The sequence below is a fragment of the Coregonus lavaretus genome (assembly GCF_964263955.1).
Source record: "Coregonus lavaretus genome assembly, contig: HAP1_SCAFFOLD_2100, whole genome shotgun sequence".
In the NCBI taxonomy this organism is placed as follows: domain Eukaryota; kingdom Metazoa; phylum Chordata; class Actinopteri; order Salmoniformes; family Salmonidae; genus Coregonus; species Coregonus lavaretus.
Window position 1 is genome coordinate 48,998 of NW_028158809.1, and position 21,003 is coordinate 70,000.

Below are 21,003 nucleotides of genomic sequence, written 5' to 3' on the forward strand. Positions count from 1 at the left end.
ATGTAGGATCTAGTTCTGGCGTACTGGACCAAATGATGTAGGATCTAGTTCTGGCGTACTGGACCAAATGATGTAGGATCTAGTTCTGGCACACTGGACCAAATGATGTAGGATCTAGTTCTGGTACACTGGACCAAATGATGTAGAATCTAGTTCTGGCGTACTGGACCAAATGATGTAGGATCTAGTTCTGGTACACTGGACCAAATGATGTAGGATCTAGTTCTGGCGTACTGGACCAAATGATGTAGGATCTAGTTCTGGTACACTGGACCAAATGATGTAGGATATAGTTCTGGCACACTGGACCAAATGATGTAGGATCTAGTTCTGGCACACTGGACCAAATGATGTAGGATCTAGTTCTGGTACACTGGACCAAATGATGCAGGATCTAGTTCTGGTACACTGGACCAAATGATGTAGGATCTAGTTCTGGCACACTGGACCAAATGATGTAGGATCTAGTTCTGGCGTACTGGACCAAATGATGTAGGATCTAGTTCTGGTACACTGAACCAAATGATGTAGGATCTAGTTCTGGTACACTGGACCAAATGATGTAGGATCTAGTTCTGGCACACTGGACCAAATGATGTAGGATCTAGTTCTGGCGTACTGGACCAAATGATGTAGGATCTAGTTCTGGTACACTGGACCAAATGATGTAGGATCTAGTTCTGGTACACTGGACCAAATGATGTAGGATCTAGTTCTGGCACACTGGACCAAATGATGTAGGATCTAGTTCTGGCGTACTGGACCAAATGATGTAGGATCTAGTTCTGGCACACTGGACCAAATGATGTAGGATCTAGTTCTGGCGTACTGGACCAAATGATGTAGGATCTAGTTCTGGCGTACTGGACCAAATGATGTAGGATCTAGTTCTGGCACACTGGACCAAATGATGTAGGATCTAGTTCTGGTACACTGGACCAAATGATGTAGGATCTAGTTCTGGCGTACTGGACCAAATGATGTAGGATCTAGTTCTGGTACACTGGACCAAATGATGTAGGATCTAGTTCTGGCGTACTGGACCAAATGATGTAGGATCTAGTTCTGGTACACTGGACCAAATGATGTAGGATCTAGTTCTGGCGTACTGGACCAAATGATGTAGGATCTAGTTCTGGTACACTGGACCAAATGATGTAGGATCTAGTTCTGGCGTACTGGACCAAATGATGTAGGATCTAGTTCTGGTACACTGGACCAAATGATGTAGGATCTAGTTCTGGTACACTGGACCAAATGATGTAGGATCTAGTTCTGGTACACTGGACCAAATGATGTAGGATCTAGTTCCATGGGCCCGTCTTCACATGACCCTACAGGGCAGAGTGTCTGTAATCAAGATGAACATTCTACCAAGTGCATATTGTAATGTTTCTGCACATCCTCTGCCCCCTCCCATTAACTGTTTTAAAGATCTGGATACAGCATGTCCATAATTGAAAGGGTAAGAAGATAATATAATATGGTACACTACTCTGCAGCGGACCAAACTGTCTCTTCCTAACTTCAAGTCGTACTACCGCTCTTTTCAGCTGAGATCATGGAGAATATGGCTCGACCCAACATCCAAAAGCTGCTTAGAGAGCTATTGATAAACCTGTACGGACACAAGACACTTCTGTTTTCTGGGGTGAAGAAATCACCCCCCCCCCTCCTTAGCTAAAAACCCTATTATTATTATTATTAACAAATAAACAATATATATTAAATAACAGCAGACCCCTAGCTGTAACAAACATCTAGGGGAGAGAGAACTAGCTGGCTCTATCCAGCAACTCAGCCGGAAAGGCATCTGGGAGAACGTATTCTCTGCATCAAAACTAGCGGACTAAACTCCACTCCACGGTGAAGGAAGTTTCTGCTGAACGTCGCCAACGGAGTGGAGCAGAGACCAGGCTTTGTGGAATCTAGCTCCCACTACATCAATTCGCCTAAGGTCAATACTTCAAAAACATTTAAATGATAAAAAACGCCCACCTTGTACCTACGTTTGACCTCTGTAGCTGCGTGCGTTTCTTGGTTTTCTGAAATCCATACTTTTTTTTCTCTCAATAAAATCAAATTCAACCACCGACTGTTTGCTCATTGCTGTTGCCCTAAGATGGCAACTCAGCGCAAATGCGCACGTGCCGATTGAATCTCAACAAGGAAACAGTCGTTGGTGGTATTTGATTAACGCTTATAAAAAAAACGATGGATTTCTTCTATTGGTATGTCTGCTTGCCTGACATCACTGTTTAATTATTATATTATAACAAATAAAAAAAAAACTATTGTCACTCCACAATTTAACAATTGGCGAGACATATCACAGATTAAAAACCACTATAGTAAACACAGACAGTCATAAAACAAGTATGTTAGTTTATATAGTAAACAGTCATAAAAATGTTAGTTTTTATGCATCTAAAGATGACAGATTACATAGTGGGTGTGTAAAGTCATAGTGGGTGTGTAAAGTCATAGTGGGTGTATAAAGTCATAGTGGGTGTGTAAAGTCATAGTGGGTGTGTAAAGTCATAGTGGGTGTGTAAAGTCATAGTGGGTGTGTAAAGGTGTAAAGTCATGACACAGGGTGCCTCTGAAATGACACCCTACGAAGTGCACTGCTTTTGACCAGCCTGGTTATAAGTAGTGCTCTATATAGGGAACAGGGTGCTACTTCAGATGCAGCCACAGGGGGGTGCTACTTCAGATGCAGCCACAGGGTCATATGATCAAGCAGAACAGCACTGACCTCATAGACGTGCAGTATCTGTGGGCCGATGTCATCTCCTACCACAGGGTTTTCTTTAGGCTGCCAGTTAGCGACGGGCAGGAAGATCTGGTCTGGGGCGGACACCCTACAGCAGAGAGGAGAAGACAGGGAGAGAGAGAGAGAAATGGGAAGAGGGAGAGAGAGAGAGAGAGAGAAATGGGAAGAGAGAGAGAGAGAGAGAGAGAGAAATGGGGAGAGAGAGAGAGAGAGAGAGAGAGAAATGGGAAGAGAGAGAGAGAGAGAGAGAAATGGGAAGAGAGAGAGAAATGGGAAGAGAGAGAGAGAGAGAGAGAGAGAGAAATGGGAAGAGAGAGGGAGAGAAATGGGAAGAGAGAGAGAGAAATGGGAAGAGAGAGGGAGAGAAATGGGAAGAGAGAGAGAGAGAGGGAGATAAATGGGAAGAGAGAGAGAGAGAGAGAGAGAGAGAGAGAGAGAGAGAGAGGAGGGGTTAGAGATCCAACATATTGTTGTGGTGGTTTCTACCATTTTATTTATTGACGTTTTTCACAGTTAACATCCAGTCACATTGTACAATTCAGGATATAGAAAAAGACATTCCCAACAGGACTGTCCTAAGAACTGGTAGAGTTACTAAGACATGAGTACTGTCTCTGCAAAGCAGGCATTTATCAAGGATGCACACGTGTCGTGGCTCAATATTTATGCCTCATTCATTCCCCAGTCTGTCTGTTTACAGAAGCAAACCAGGCTAAACTCTCCGGTGCTAAACTCTTCGCTCTGAGGCAAAACAAACAGCTGAACGTCCCTCCTAGGATTTGAGCAGGCAGACATCTAGCCTAATTAACTGCTAAGTACTGCAGTCTGCATTGCTGTTATGTTATGTACACAATCATACTATCATCTGAAGAGATCTTATGGATTAATATCATCAGAATCATTTAAAATGTACTCAGCACTTTATGATATTCAGTAAATAAGGGATTATGGTATTATTAAGGTATTCAAATGAGTAAATAAGGGATTATGGTATTATTAAGGTATTCAAATGAGTAAATAAGGTATTATGGTATTATTAAGGTATTCAAATGAGTGAGAAGACGCATACCCTCTGATATCCACCTTGGCGAGGACAGCCAGCTTTGTGATGCTGGAGACCAGACTGCTGGTGTTGTTGAACTGGTTGGAACTGAAAGACAATATTATATTCTTATTATATTAGAAAAACATGAAGATAAAACGTCAGATGACTACTGCGCACAGTACAGGTTGATGCCATAACGCACATGTCCACAAGGTGGCGCCATTGCATCACATTGTAACTTCATCCAGAATTGTAACTGGTGACAAAGCCTCAAAAATCCTCCAGACAATTCCACCACAAGACTCATTGGTTTTAACTAAACTATTCTAAACAATTCAACAATGCCTTTGGTCAGCAGAATGAGTGTGTAAAGAGGGCTCTGTGTGAGCTGGGGGACTGGCAGAGTAAACAGGGTGTTAGGAGACCAATGGATTACCGTCATAACAACAGGATACCTACTCTGTCATTTAAATGCCACTCTGAATCTAAGCAGGGAGAACAGAAATACATGTCTTAGGTTACGTCTCAAATGGTACCAGACCATTTATAGTGCACTACTTTTGAACAGAGTCTCGCTCCCTCCCTAACCTCTCCCTCCCTCCCTCCCTCTCTCCCATCCCCTCCCTCTCTCCCCCTCCCTCCCCCATCCCCTCCCTCTCTCTCCCCCATCCCCTCCCTCTCTCTCTCCCTCCCTCCCTCCCTCTCTCTCTCTCTCCCTCCCTCCCTCCCTCTCTCTCTCTCTCCCTCTCTCCCCCATCCCTCTCTCCCCCTCCCCTCCCTCTCTCCCCCTCTCTCTCTCCCTACCCCATCCCCTCCCTCTCCCTCCCCCATCCCCTCCCTCTCTCTCCACCATCCCCTCCCTCTCTCTCCACCATCCCCTCCCTCTCTCCCCCTCTCTCCCCAATCCCCTCCCTCTCTCTCCCTCCCTCCCTCTCTCTCTCTCCCTCCCTCCCTCTCTCTCTCTCTCTCTCTCCCTCCCTCTCTCCCCCATTCCCTCCCTCTCCCCTCTCTCTCCCCATCCCCTCCCTCTCTCTCTCCCTCCCGCCCTCTCTCTCTCCCCCCCTCCCTCTCTCTCTCCCCCATCCCCTCCCTCTCTCTCCCTCCCCCATCCCCTCCCTCTCTCTCCCTCCCGCCCTCTCCCTCCCTCCCTCCCTCTCTCTCTCTCCCCCATCCCCTCCCTCTCTCTCCCCCTCCCTCCCCCCTCTCTCCCTCCATGGGAAATTTGGACACACCTACTCATTCAAGGGTTTTTCTTTATTTGTACTATTTTCTACATTGTAGAATAATAGTGAAGACATCAAAACTATGAAATAACACATATGGAATCATGTAGTAACCAAATAAAGTGTTAAATAATATCAAAATATATTTCATTTGAGATTCTTCAAAGTAGCCACCCTTTGCCTTGATGACAGCTTTGCACACTCTTGGCATTCTCTCAACCAGCTTCACCTGGAATACTTTTCCAAAAGTCTTGAAGGTGTTCCCACATATGCTGAGCACTTGTTGGCTGCTTTTCCTTCACTCTGCGGTCCTACTCATCCCAAACAATCTCAATTGGGTTGAGGTCGGGTGATTGTGGAGGCCAGGTCATCTGATGCAGCACTCCATCACTCTCCTTCTTGGTCAAATAGCCCTTACACAGCCTGGAGGTGTGTTGGGTCATTGTCCTGTTGAAAAACAAATGGTAGTCCCACTAAGCGCAAACCAGATGGGATGGCGTATCACTGCAGAATGCTGTGGTAGCCATGCTGGTTAAGTGTGCCTTGAATTCTAAATTAATGTGGTCCTCTGTAGCTCAGCTGGTAGAGCACGGCGCTTGTAACGCCAAGGTAGTGGGTTCGATCCCCGGGACCACCCATACACAAAAATGTATGCACGCATGACTGTAAGTCGCTTTGGATAAAAGCATCTGCTAAATGGCATATTATTATTATTATTATTATTAAATCACAGACAGTGTCACCAGCAAAGCACCCCCATACCATCACACCTCCTCTTCCATGCTTCACGGTGGGAACCACACATGCGGAGATCATCCGTTCACCTACTCTGCGTCTCACAAAGACACGGCGGTTGGAACCAAAAATCTCAAATTTGGACTCATCAGACCAAAGGACAGATGTCCATTGCTCGTGTTTCTTGGCCCAAGCAAGTCTCTTCTTCTTATTGGTTTCTTTGCAGCAATTCGACCATGAAGGCCTGATTCAAGCAGTCTCCTCTGAACAGTCGATGTTGAGATGTGTCTGTTACTTGAACTCTGTGAACCATTTATTTGGGCTGCAATCTGAGGTGCAGTTAACTCTAAAGAACTTATCCTCTGCAGCAGAGGTAACTCTTGGTCTTCCATTCCTGTGGCAGTCCTCATGAGAGCCAGGTTCATCATAGCGCTTGATGGTTTTTGCGACTGCACTTGAAGAAACTTTGAAAGTTCTTAACATTTTCCGGATTGACTGACCTTCATGTCTTAAAGTAATGATGGACTGTTGTTTCTCTTTGCTTATTTGAGCTGTTCTTGCCATAATATGGACTTGGTCATTTACCAAATAGGGCTATCTTCTGCATATCACCCCTACCTTGTCACAATACAACTGATTGGCTCAAACGCATTAAGAAGGAAAGAAATTCCACAAATTAAAAGGCACACCTGTTAATTGAAATGCATTCTAGGTGACTACCTCATGAAGCTGGTTGAGAGAATGCCAAAAGTGTGCAAAGCTGTCATCAAGGGAAAGGGTGGCTACTTTGAAGAATCTCAAATATTACATATATTTTGATTTGTTTAACACTTTTTTGGTTACTACATGATTCCATATGTGTTATTTCATAGTTTTGATGTCTTCACTATTATTCTACAATGTAGAAAATAGTAAAAATAAAGAAAACCCTTGAATGAGTAGGTGTGTCCAAACTTTTGACTGGTACTGTGTGTTAACATTGCCAAAGCAAGTGGAATAGATAATAAACAAAAGTGAAATAAACAATAAATATTAACAGGAAACATTACACTCAGAAGTTCCAAAGGAATAAAGACATTTCAAATGTCATATTATGTCTATATACAGTGTTGTAATCATGTGCAAATAGTTAAAGTACAAATGGGAAAATAAATAAACATAAATATGGGTTTTATTTACAATGGTGTTTGTTCTTCACTGGTTGCCCTTTTCTTGTGGCAGCAGGTCACACATCTTGCTGCTGTGATGGCACACTGTGGTATTTCACCCAGTAGATATGGGAGTTTATCAAAATTGGATTTGTTTTCGAATTCTTTGTGGATCTCTGTAATCTGAGGGAAATATGTGTCTCTAATATGGTCATACATTTGGCAGGAGGTTAGGAAGTGCAGCTCAGTTTCCACCTCATTTTGTGGGCAGTGTGCACATAGCCTGTCTTCTCTTGAGAGCCAGGTCTGCCTACGGCGGCCTTTCTCAATAGCAAGGCTATGCTCACTGAGTCTGTACATAGTCAAAGCTCTCCTTAAGTTTGGGTCAGTCACAGTGGTCAGGTATTCTGCCACTGTGTACTCTCTGTTTAGGGCCAAATAGCATTCTAGTTTGCTCTATTTTTTTGTTAGTTCTTTCCAATGTGTCAAGTCATTCTCTTTTTGTTTTCTCATGATTTGGTTGGGTCTAATTGTGTTGTTGTTGTTGTCCTGGGGCTCTGTGGGGTCTGTTTGTGTTTGTGAACAGAGCCCCAGGACCAGCTTGCTTAGGGGACTCTTCTCCAGGTTCATATCTCTGTAGGTGATGGCTTTGTTATGGAAGGTTTGGGAATAGCTTCCTTTTAGGTGGTTGTAGAATTTAACGACTCTTTTCTGGATTTTGATAATTAGTGGGTATCGCCCTAATTCTGCTCTGCATGCATTATTTGGTGTTTTATGTTGTACACAGAGGATATTTATATGGTCTCAATATGGTGTTTGTCCCATTTAGTGAATTCTCCCTCTCTAAAAGGGCTTCTCTCTCTCTCTCTCTAAAAGGGCTTCTCTCGCTCTCTCTAAAGGGGCTTCTCTCGCTCTCTCTAAAAGGGCTTCTCTCGCTCTCTCTAAAAGGGCTTCTCTCGCTCTCTCTAAAAGGGCTTCTCTCGCTCTCTCTAAAAGGGCTTCTCTCGCTCTCTCTAAAATGGCTTCTCGCTCTCTCTAAAATGGCTTCTCTCTCTCTCTAAAATGGCTTCTTGCTCTCTCTAAAATGGCTTCTTGCTCTCTCTAAAAGGGCTTCTCGCTCTCTCTAAAAGGGCTTCTCTCTCTCTAAGGGCTTCTCTCTCGCTCTCTCTCTAAAAGGAGGCACGTATTACCTACATGATGAGGTTATTATTTACAAAAGAGCAAGATTATTTTGTCAAACAGCAGCCAAGCATCAATTATCATGTCACCAGAATAAGACCCTCGATATTTATTGGAAAGGAGCGTCCAGCTCATCACCGTGCACTTTCAGTTCATCATTACTTATTTAATCTGTAGTCTAATAAACTGCACGCTTTCCCAAGTCGTAGTGGGAGGACCACACGCCATATCATCGCATGACTCTAAGTTTCCTTTGATACGATCTTTATTATATCAATATGTGCGCATAAAAGCGTTTCCACCGACATTAATGGCGTAATTAATTTTACTGACACAAAAAGATCCCACCTTGTATAGTGAATTTTGTTTCTCGACATTTTGAAAAGTTTACAGAAAATTTTTGTTTCCATCAGGCCTGCCATTTTTTATCCGACATGTACTTTACTGGCATGAAAAGGTAGGATGGAAAGCTGGTTAGAGAGTGATGCATAACCAAGAGGAAAACCCCTGACGCATAACCAAGAGGAAAACCCCTGATGCATAACCAAGAGGAAAACCCCTGATGCATAACCAAGTTTACATTTTACATTTAGCAGACGCTCTTATCCAGAGCGACTTACAGTTAGTGAATACATATTTTTTTTATACTGGCCCCCCGTGGGAATCGAACCCACAACCCTGGCGTTGCAAACGCCATGCTCTATCAACTGAGCTACATCCCTGCCGGCCATTCCCTCCCCTACCCTGGATGACGCTGGGCCAATTGTGCGCCGCCCCATGAGTCTCCCGGTCGCGGCCGGCTGCGACAGAGCAAGTTTACAAATTGCACCTTGTGTATTCTACTATTCTAACTCTCAAACAGTAAGTTGAGACACCGACTGAGTTCCTAAAACATTTTTTAAAAACCGAGTTTCTCATATGTAGCTACGGCCCCGATTACCTCTGTATCTGCAGGTCAAACTTGACAGACGTGTCCTGCTCTGAGAGCTGGTGAACGCTGAAGCGCAGACCGGCCAGCACCTGAAGACGACATCACACCACAACATCAGGATCACTGTGAGTCACTCTGATCAGAGTCACCTTTATTCACCCAAGTACACTCCACCAGGACCTGGTGACGTCTAGGTGTCTCAACACCGTCATGGAAATAGACTCCCTGGAACAGGCATCTCTATTCAGGTCAACGGGACTGTCACCATCTTCGCTCTCCGTCCGCTCACCTTAGTTCCTCCTTTCATGGGGTTCCCCAGGTCACACACCACCACCCTGGTCTGGTTCTCGGTCTTATAGGCACAGGACAGTCTAGACAGTGTCTGGAAGGGACAAATACATTTGTGTTTTCTAAAAGGTTGACTGGTGCAATGCATCTGTTCCATCATCATAACATCACCGTTGTATTGTTTTGGACAAACAAACATGTCTCATTAGTATTTTCCCCACCAGGATTCCTTCAGAGAACCAATTTTAGTGGATAATGTCTATGTCAATCAAATGAGTAACTTAGCCACCATTCCTGTCCAGCACCCACCTGGGGGAATACAGAGGAGGAACACAATGTAGACATGTATCATTACCATTACACTTCATGAGGGGAGTTTACGCCTCACTGTTGTGTACCACCTACCCATCTATTACCATTACACTTCATGAGGGGCGTTTTTACCTCACTGTTGCGTACGACTCCAGTGAAGTCGGCCTGAGGAGGAAGGAAGACATGTAGCTCTGCCTCGTACGCCCCCTCTCCTCTGTTCTCCGCTGTCACCTCCAGGGTCAAGGGGTTATCATCTCCTATGTAGATCTCCTTCTGGTCACTACGTGGTAGAAAGACAATTAATGGAAAAGATCTAGACTCGGCTAAAACAATGTCACTGTGGGAAAACAATCTCACTGATGCCGGATCCACACTTTCAGGCCAACCAGAACCACGCTGTTCGGGCTCGGATATGTTCTCTTCTCATTGTACTTTCCAGTTCGGTTCCAACAACTATGGTGGATGTGTAAACGGGCCAGTACAGCTCGGCTAGCTATGTTAGGTTACATGAGATACTGAAGGAGGAGAACTCACCTCACTACAGACAGCTGGAGGTCTGGCTTGCAGATGTTGTCATCTCCACAGTCCAGTAGGATATGGGCCTGAAAAACATTGCCACAAGTAGACAGTTTGTTTACCCAACAAACTTAACCCATCCCTCACCACTCAACCAGTGGAGGCTCCTCAGAGGAGGAAGGGGAGGTCCATCCTACTCAGTGAATTTCATTAAAAATAGTGAAACATTAAAAAAGTTTTCATTTTTAGATAAAACTATACTAAATATATTAACGTCACCAAATAACTGATTAAAACACACTGTTTTACAATGAAGGTCTACAGTAGCCTCAACAGCACTCTGTAGGGTAGCACCATGGTGTAGCCGGAGGACAGCTAGTTTCCGTCCTCCTCTTGGTACATTGACTTCAATACAAAACCTAGGAGGCTCATGGTTCTCACCCCATTCCATAGACTTTTATGACAACTTCCGGAGGCCTTCCACTAACCTATCAGAGCTCTAGCAGCATGAACTGACGTTGTCCACCCAATCAAAGGATCAGATAATTAATCTAGTACTGAAAGCATAAGCTACAGCTAGCTAGCACTGCAGTGCATAAAATGTGATGAGTAGTTGACTCAAAGAGAGATAAAGACAACAGTTGAACAGTTGAAAAATTAATTTCTACCAAAATTAAGGAGAAGCAGCAGAGAGAGAGCTATATTTCGTTGTATATTTTTTTCTTCTTAGTTTACCTTTCACTTACTTAGCTAATGCAGCTAATTTAGCTTACTCAACAACCTGACTCAAACAGAGAGGAATGCTATTGATGTTAGCTAGCTGGTTAAGGCTATCCAACACAGGAACTCTTCCAAATTAAGGTAAGCTTTTGGTTTTATTAATTTTTAGCCATGTAACTGCTAAACTGCTTGCTGTACACTGTACTGCGTGATTGTACACATGGATTTGATTGTGGGTTTAGTTCTACTTTGTTGACTATAAAGTCACTATGGTGATAATGATGTAGTGGTTAGCGGTTATGGTATGAAGGTTTGGCTTGGAGAGGTTAGCGGTTATGGTATGAAGGTTTGGCTTGGAGAGGTTAGCGGTTATGGTATGAAGGTTTGGCTTGGAGAGGTTAGTGGTTATGGTATGAAGGTTTGGCTTGGAGAGGTTAGCAGTTATGGTATGAAGGTTTGGCTTGGAGAGGTTAGCGGTTATGGTATGAAGGTTTGGCTTGGAGAGGTTAGTGGTTATGGTATGAAGGTTTGACTTAGAGGTGTTTGTGCCTGGTCACATACAGCTGAAGGGAAAAGGTGAGCGGAGGAGACCGTGTAGATGTGACAAGGAATTACACAACGAGGAAAGTGATGACGCTGTTTGTATGTGGCTGCTATGAAAGTCAACTGTGTGTGCGGATGATCAGGGGTGTATTCATTCTGCCGATTCTGTTGCAAAATGTTTCTTAAACGGAAGCAAACGGAACAGAACGGGGAAGGACCTACCTGAATTTGTCCTGTTTGGACTAATGATTACACCCCAGAGCAGCTAGATGAAGGCAAGAGTGTGCAAGGTGGTATTGAATGTGTCACTGTCTGTCACCTCTATTACTCCAATTTGTCTCTCGACATGAGCACCTACATTATAAACTTTAATTTGTAGGCTAGGTTGTAGCAACCTCATGATGGGTACAGGAACATTTTGAGTATCATGTAGTAGCCTAAACCTATCGATGTTACATTGAGCTGGTTGAATGGAATATGAATGACAGTCATCCAATATGCTGTAATAGAAATAAGGCCATACTTATATATATAAAAATAAAAAATATCGTCCTCCCTAATCTTGAATGGCACCAACCGCCACTGAACTCAACATGTTACTCTATACCTGATCACAACAGTCAGGGTGCTTTACCTAAGGCTACGTCCCAAACGTTACCTAAGGCTACGTCCCAAACGTTACCTAAGGCTACGTCCCAAACGTTACCTAAGGCTACGTCCCAAACGTTACCTAAGGCTACGTCCCAAACGTTACCTAAGGCTACGTCCCAAATGTTACCTAAGGCTACGTCCCAAACTTTACCTAAGGCTACGTCCCAAACGTTAGCTAAGGCTACATCCCAAACGTTACCTAAGGCTACGTCCCAAACGTTACCTAAGTCTACGTCCAAAATTGCACCCTATCTCTATTTGGCGCACTACCTTTGACCAGGACCCATAAGGATCTGATTAAAAGTAGTGCACTATATAGGACATAAGGTGCCATTTGGGACGTAGCCTTAGGTAACGTTTGGGGCGTAGCCTTAGGTCACGTTTGGGACGTAGCCTTAGGTAACGTTTGGGACGTAGCCTTAGGTAACGTTTGGGACGTAGCCTTAGGTAACGTTTGGGACGTAGCCTTAGGTAAAGTTTGGGACGTAGCCTTAGGTAACGTTTGGGGCGTAGCCTTAGGTAACGTTTGGGACGTAGCCTTAGGTAAAGTTTGGGACGTAGCCTTAGGTAACGTTTGGGACGTAGCCTTAGGTAACGTTTGGGGCGTAGCCTTAGGTAACGTTTGGGACGTAGCCTTAGGTCACGTTTGGGACGTAGCCTTAGGTAACGTTTGGGACGTAGCCTTAGGTTAAGCTTGGGACGTAGCCTTAGGTAAAGCTTGGGACGTAGCCTTAGGTAAAGCTTGGGACGTAGCCTTAGGTAAAGCTTGGGACGTAGCCTTAGGTAAAGCTTGGGACGTAGCCTTAGGTAAAGCTTGGGACGTAGCCTTAGGTAAAGAGGTTTAGGTACCTGTTTGGAGATGTTGGTGGGGGTAGTCTGGTCCAGGATAGGCAGTAGGCCGGTCTTATCTGCAGCCTGCTGGTAGTCCAGAGTGAACTCCATGAACACAGAGATGGGAGTGATCTTGTCCCGGAACTCAGAGTCATCCTGCAGAGCAGAGAGTTCTGGTTTAGTAACTGGAGTTTGCACCACTTCTACACATAGAACGCTAGAGCAACAACAATCCATGAACACATGCACACTGCATACAGAATCTTGACAATGCCTAAAGTTAGAAGATGAAACTGTCTCCCAATTCCAAACCAATTCCTAGCCCCTACACACTTGTGGAGATCTGAAAACTGATTAGATGGCCATATTGTTTCCACCATTTCTATACTCTCAGATCGTATGAACTAGGGGTCTGTTTGGGATGGTCTTTTCCTTTGGAGAACTCACTATGAGGAAGGCTTCCTGCTCCTCGCAGGCTGGTCCTCGGCCGTTGCTGACCGTCATGTTCTTGGCGTACCGGGACGTCTTGCTGTGGAGGAACAGAACTCTCTTTGTCGCCCCCTTGTGTTTGAGTCTGTCCAACACCAGGTCAACCTGGAACTCTGACAAGGACGCAGACAGACTGACAATGAGGCCATGACAAACTAGCTAACAGTCACTGAGAGATAGTTTTACAGTAACGACACCAGTGTGATATGAGCAATGCTTTCAGGGTAAATCATTCATTTCCAAAAGATGCACATCATGTCCAGATAAGATGGACAGATAGCACAAATACAGAGTTTACATCTCCACTGTAGACCAGCTGTAGGCTACTTATCGAAAACTCTCCTTTTTGACCACGAAACACAGCTATTTGTTCCTCTAGTTTCCTGTAACAGTAGCTATTAGAACAGGAAGACGTTTCTAGCTTCCTGTAACAGTAGCTATTAGAACAGGAAGACGTTTCTAGCTTCCTGTAACAGTAGCCATTAGAACAGGAAGACGTTTCTAGCTTCCTGTAACAGTAGCTATTAGAACAGGAAGACGTTTCTAGTTTCCTGTAACAGTAGCCATTAGAACAGGAAGACGTTTCTAGCTTCCTGTAACAGTAGCTATTAGAACAGGAAGACGTTTCTAGCTTCCTGTAACAGTAGCTATTAGAACAGGAAGACGTTTCTAGTTTCCTGTAACAGTAGCCATTAGAACAGGAAGACGTTTCTAGTTTCCTGTAACAGTAGCTATTAGAACAGGAAGACGTTTCTAGCTTCCTGTAACAGTAGCCATTAGAACAGGAAGACGTTTCTAGCTTCCTGTAACAGTAGCTATTAGAACAGGAAGACGTTTCTAGCTTCCTGTAACAGTAGCTATTAGAACAGGAAGACGTTTCTAGTTTCCTGTAACAGTAGCCATTAGAACAGGAAGACGTTTCTAGTTTCCTGTAACAGTAGCCATTAGAACAGGAAGACGTTTCTAGCTTCCTGTAACAGTAGCTATTAGAACAGGAAGACGTTTCTAGTTTCCTGTAACAGTAGCCATTAGAACAGGAAGACGTTTCTAGCTTCCTGTAACAGTAGCCATTAGAACAGGAAGACGTTTCTAGCTTCCTGTAACAGTAGCTATTAGAACAGGAAGACGTTTCTAGTTTCCTGTAACAGTAGCTATTAGAACAGGAAGACGTTTCTAGTTTCCTGTAACAGTAGCCATTAGAACAGGAAGACGTTTCTAGCTTCCTGTAACAGTAGCCATTAGAACAGGAAGACGTTTCTAGTTTCCTGCAACAGTAGCCATTAGAACAGGAAGACGTTTCTAGTTTCCTGTAACAGTAGCTATTAGAACAGGAAGACGTTTCTAGTTTCCTGTAACAGTAGCCATTAGAACAGGAAGACGTTTCTAGTTTCCTGTAACAGTAGCCATTAGAACAGGAAGACGTTTCTAGTTTCCTGTAACAGTAGCTATTAGAACAGGAAGACGTTTCTAGTTTCCTGTAACAGTAGCTATTAGAACAGGAAGACGTTTCTAGCTTCCTGTAACAGTAGCTATTAGAACAGGAAGACGTTTCTAGTTTCCTGTAACAGTAGCTATTAGAACAGGAAGACGTTTCTAGTTTCCTGTAACAGTAGCTATTAGAACAGGAAGACGTTTCTAGTTTCCTGTAACAGTAGCTATTAGAACAGGAAGACGTTTCTAGTTTCCTGTAACAGTAGCCATTAGAACAGGAAGACGTTTCTAGCTTCCTGTAACAGTAGCTATTAGAACAGGAAGACGTTTCTAGTTTCCTGTAACAGTAGCCATTAGAACAGGAAGACGTTTCTAGCTTCCTGTAACAGTAGCCATTAGAACAGGAAGACGTTTCTAGCTTCCTGTAACAGTAGCTATTAGAACAGGAAGACGTTTCTAGTTTCCTGTAACAGTAGCTATTAGAACAGGAAGACGTTTCTAGTTTCCTGTAACAGTAGCCATTAGAACAGGAAGACGTTTCTAGTTTCCTGTAACAGTAGCTATTAGAACAGGAAGACGTTTCTAGTTTCCTGTAACAGTAGCCATTAGAACAGGAAGACGTTTCTAGTTTCCTGTAACAGTAGCTATTAGAACAGGAAGACGTTTCTAGTTTCCTGTAACAGTAGCTATTAGAACAGGAAGACGTTTCTAGCTTCCTGTAACAGTAGCCATTAGAACAGGAAGACGTTTCTAGCTTCCTGTAACAGTAGCTATTAGAACAGGAAGACGTTTCTAGCTTCCTGTAACAGTAGCTATTAGAACAGGAAGACGTTTCTAGCTTCCTGTAACAGTAGCTATTAGAACAGGAAGACGTTTCTAGTTTCCTGTAACAGTAGCTATTAGAACAGGAAGACGTTTCTAGCTTCCTGTAACAGTAGCCATTAGAACAGGAAGATGTTTCTAGTTTCCTGTAACAGTAGCTATTAGAACAGGAAGATGTTTCTAGTTTCCTGCAACAGTAGCCATTAGAACAGGAAGACGTTTCTAGCTTCCTGTAACAGTAGCCATTAGAACAGGAAGACGTTTCTAGCTTCCTGTAACAGTAGCTATTAGAACAGGAAGACGTTTCTAGTTTCCTGTAACACTACCCATTAGAACAGGAAGACGTTTCTAGTTTCCTGTAACACTACCCATTAGATGGGAGTCGCGGACATGAGCAGTAAAGTTGAAAAGGCCCTGAGAGAAATAATTAATTGGGAGCGTCGTCTGTGGTCTCCCATGCAGCACTGGGTCCTATTCATTAGGAGAAAAAATAAAAAATAAAAATGAAAACAGGAAGGGGCTACCTGAACTTGTCCAATAAGAAATGCTTGTTTTCATTTCTGTTGCAAAAACGTTTTGATACGGTATGCCCCAATGAACACGGCTAAGAGTCTGGGAGCCATTACGCACGCACGCACGCACGCACGCACACACACACACACACACACAACGACAGACAGGCAGACAGACAGACAGGCAGACAGGCAGACAGACAGACAGACAGACAGACATGCAGGCAGGCAGACAGGCAGGCAGGCAGGCAGACAGACAGACAGACAGACAGACAGACAGGCAGGCAGACAGACAGACAGGCAGGCAGACAGGCAGGCAGGCAGGCAGACAGGCAGACAGGCAGACAGGCAGACAGGCAGACAGGCAGACAGGCAGACAGGCAGGCAGACAGGCAGGCAGACAGGCAGACAGGCAGACAGGCAGGCAGACAGGCAGAGCATGTTGCCATGTAGCGGATGCAACACCAGATGGAGGCCTTTAAAAACCTTACACCACACAGCAGGCCTGTCCTACTGGGAACTGAGCTGAGCTCAGACGGCTAGCCTGAAGCTATACTCTAACAGGCTGGGTAACAGGCTTAGTACAGCCAGACAGGATGTCTCTATACAGAGATAGAGGTGAGCTGTGGTTCTGTTGCCACTGTGTGTGTGTCCCCCCCCCCCCCCAAATGGCACTACTTTTAACCTGGGTCCATATGGCTTCGGTCAAAAGTAGTGCACTATGTAGGGAATAGGGTGCCTTTTGGGACACTGTTTCAGAGAAATAGAGGGAAAGACAGGTAGCAGTGTTTTGTGAGCGTAAAGGAGAGTTCTCTGTAAGCACAGCTTGTGGACAGGGAAACGCTGTCGGGTAACACTTTGTCTAGAGTAGCGTTTGTTGCATTGCAGAGCCCCGTAGGGATCCAATGTAGTGTAAAGAAGTAGATATCTTTCAGATACTTACTCAGTGAGGCTGGGGCGCCTCTCCCACTCGCCTTAACACAGTACTTCACTTTGAAACTGAGGGGAGACACAATAAATATGGTCATATACTTGCATCTCAAAGGACGCAACTGAAAACAAATCAGATCCAACTCTAAAGCACTATAGCGTTCACTACGGGCTATAGTGTTCACTACGGGCTATAGTGTTCACTACGGGCTATAGTGTTCTCTACGGGCTATAGCGTTCACTACGGGCTATAGTGTTCACTACGGGCTATAGCGTTCACTACCGGCTATAGTGTTCACTACGGGCTATAGTGTTCACTACGGGCTATAGTGTTCACTACGGGCTATAGCGTTCACTACGGGCTATAGTGTTCACTACGGGCTATAGTGTTCACTACGGGCTATAGTGTTCACTACGGGCTATAGCGTTCACTACGGGCTATAGTGTTCACTACGGGCTATAGTGTTCACTACAGGCTCGGGCTATAGTGTTCACTACCGGCTATAGTGTTCACTACGGGCTATAGTGTTCACTACGGGCTATAGTGTTCACTACGGGCTATAGTGTTCACTACGGGCTATAGCGTTCACTACGGGCTATAGCGTTCACTACGGGCTATAGCGTTCACTACGGGCTATAGCGTTCACTACGGGCTATAGTGTTCACTACGGGCTATAGTGTTCACCTTGGGCTATAGTGTTCACCTTGGGCTATAGTGTTCAATACGGGCTATAGTGTTCACTACGGGCTATAGTGTTCACTACGGGCTATAGTGTTCACTACGGGCTATAGTGTTCACTACGGGCTATAGTGTTCACTACGGGCTATAGTGTTCACTACGGGCTATAGTGTTCACTACGGGCTATAGTGTTCACTACGGGCTATAGTGTTCTCTACGGGCTATAGTGTTCACTACCGGCTATAGTGTTCACTACGGGCTATAGTGTTCACTACGGGCTATAGTGTTCACTACGGGCTATAGTGTTCACTACGGGCTATAGTGTTCTCTACGGGCTATAGTGTTCACTACGGGCTATAGTGTTCACTACGGGCTATAGTGTTCTCTACGGGCTATAGTGTTCACTACCGGCTATAGTGTTCACTACGGGCTATAGTGTTCACTACGGGCTATAGTGTTCACTACGGGCTATAGTGTTCACTACGGGCTATAGTGTTCACTACGGGCTATAGTGTTCACTACGGGCTATAGTGTTCTCTACGGGCTATAGCGTTCACTACGGGCTATAGTGTTCTCTACGGGCTATAGTGTTCACTACGGGCTATAGTGTTCACTACGGGCTATAGTGTTCTCTACGGGCTATAGTGTTCACTACGGGCTATAGTGTTCACTACGGGCTATAGTGTTCACTACGGGCTATAGTGTTCACTACCGGCTATAGTGTTCACTACGGGCTATAGTGTTCACTACCGGCTATAGTGTTCACTACGGGCTATAGTGTTCACTACGGGCTATAGTGTTCACTACGGGCTATAGTGTTCACTACGGGCTATAGTGTTCACTACGGGCTATAGTGTTCACTACGGGCTATAGTGTTCACTACGGGCTATAGTGTTCACTACGGGCTATAGTGTTCACTATGGGCTATAGTGTTCACTACAGGCTATAGTGTTCACTACGGGCTATAGTGTTCACTACGGGCTATAGTGTTCACCTTGGGCTATAGTGTTCACTACGGGCTATAGTGTTCACTACGGGCTATAGTGATCACTACGGGCTATAGTGTTCACTACGGGCTATAGTGTTCACTACGGGCTATAGTGTTCTCTACGGGCTATAGTGTTCGCTATGGGCTATAGTGTTCACTACGGGCTATAGTGTTCACTACGGGCTATAGTGTTCACTATGGGCTATAGTGTTCACTACAGGCTATAGTGTTCACTACGGGCTATAGTGTTCACCTTGGGCTATAGTGTTCACTACGGGCTATAGTGTTCACTACGGGCTATAGTGATCACTATGGGCTATAGTGTTCACTACAGGCTATAGTGTTCACTACGGGCTATAGTGTTCACCTTGGGCTATAGTGTTCACTACGGGCTATAGTGTTCACTACCGGCTATAGTGTTCACTACGGGCTATAGTGTTCACTACGGGCTATAGTGTTCTCTACGGTTCTCAAGACAAGCATACAGCACCACATGGTAGATACTAGCTAAACATGTTGCATGGTCTTACGTGTTACAAATATGCAGTCAGCACAAAGGAAGAACAAGAGCATGCCATATTAACATATAGTTCTTCTAAAACAAAGGCTTGCTCAGGTAGCTTTCTAATATACTATGTGGACAATCACTGTAGTCAATGAAGATTCCACCCACTTTCATTACATTTTGGCTCCTCAATGCCGTCCGTGATATGGACCATGCATCACACACACACAGACATCCATATTTTCTGAAAACTAGAAAGTGAAAATCGCTGTGTCACTCACCAGGACACTGGTGTGTCATGGTCAGGCAGTTTGCAGTTCCTATCCTCTGGGTTGAGGATCTGCGGGCTGATGTCCAGGGTGGCGTTAACACTGATGACCGGACGGGCCCTGGGGGGTCAGAGGTCAGACCATAAACAGAGCAGTGAGCACAGCGCGACCTCAGACAAAGGAAAGCTTCCATAAAGACTGCATTCCAAATGGCACCATATTCCCTATATAGTGCACTATGTGTAAGGAATAGGGTGTAAGGAAGCCTGAAGCTATAATCTAACAGGCTGCACTGCTAGCCCAAAGCTATAATCTAACAGGCTGCACTGCTAGTCCGAAGCTATAATCTAACAGGCTGCACTGCTAGCCCAAAGCTATAATCTAACAGGCTGCACTGCTAGTCCGAAGCTATAATCTAACAGGCTGCACTGCTAGTCCGAAGCTATAATCTAACAGGCTGCACTGCTAGTCCGAAGCTATAATCTAACAGGCTGCACTGCTAGTCCGAAGCTATAATCTAACAGGCTGCACTGCTAGTCCGAAGCTATAATCTAACAGGCTGCACTGCTAGCCCAAAATTATAATCTAACATTTTTTTTTTTTTAATTTTAGCCATTTTATCAGACGTTCTTATCCAGAGCGACTTCCAATTAGTGAGTGCGTACATGTTTCATACTGTTACGGACTGCTTAACAAGCTCAGTACACCCAGACAGGATTTCTCTGAGCTGTGGTTCTGTAGCCACTGTGTCCCCCAAATTGCACCCTATTCCCTATATACTGCACTACTTTTAACCAGGGTCCATATGGCTCTGGTCAAAATGTGTGCAATATATAGGGAATAGGGTGCAATTTGGGACACAGCATAAGACTAAGGTCGAAAGGTGTTGCCGTCTTCTTTCCTGTTTTGGAAGACTTCTAAAAGCACAGGGGGGGGGGGGGTCTATCCTCACAGCCAGACAAGCCAACTCACTGACCTATAATGTGGGTTAGCATTGCTGTCCCAAGGACCATCGGTCACGACCACAGGAAGAGTTTAGCTATCGGATCAATTCACTGGTTGATACAATAGAGTTGTACAGCAATGCATGTCAAATCTATATTTACATTTTTTACATTTACGTCATTTAGCAAACGCTCTTATCCAGAGCGACTTACATTATTTTTTTTTATACCCCCGTGGGAATCGAACCCACAACCCTGGTGTTGCAAACGCCATGCTCTACCAACTGAGCTACATCCCTGCCGGCCATTCCCTCCCCTACCCTAGACGACGCTGGGCCAATTGTGCGCCGCCCCATTGGTCTCCCGGTCACGGCCGGCTACGACAGAGCCTGGATTCGAACCAGGATCTCTAGTGGCACAGCTAGCACTGCGATGCAGTGCCTTAGACCACTGCGCCACTCGGGAGTCGAGTTAATGGGTGCATGTTTAATAGTAACTGGAATAAGCAATTTCATAAATTTGCAGGCACCCAGAAT

The 21,003-nt window shown here is 44.7% G+C and overlaps 1 protein-coding gene across 1 annotated transcript in view; it reads right to left on the reverse strand.

The window, feature by feature from the left end:
* LOC311123562 (integrin alpha-V-like) overlaps positions 1-21,003 on the reverse strand; it is a 53,320-nt gene that overhangs the window by 20,914 nt on the left and 11,403 nt on the right. Inside the window, exons 7-16 of the mRNA XM_084197806.1 lie at positions 19,536-19,643; positions 17,096-17,151; positions 13,346-13,500; positions 12,917-13,054; positions 10,172-10,239; positions 9,770-9,917; positions 9,327-9,419; positions 9,047-9,126; positions 3,846-3,926; positions 2,759-2,864 (exon numbers count right to left, since the gene is read on the reverse strand). Coding sequence (XP_084053932.1) covers positions 2,759-2,864; positions 3,846-3,926; positions 9,047-9,126; positions 9,327-9,419; positions 9,770-9,917; positions 10,172-10,239; positions 12,917-13,054; positions 13,346-13,500; positions 17,096-17,151; positions 19,536-19,643 — 1,033 coding nt within the window. The remainder of the gene's footprint in view (positions 1-2,758; positions 2,865-3,845; positions 3,927-9,046; positions 9,127-9,326; positions 9,420-9,769; positions 9,918-10,171; positions 10,240-12,916; positions 13,055-13,345; positions 13,501-17,095; positions 17,152-19,535; positions 19,644-21,003) is intronic.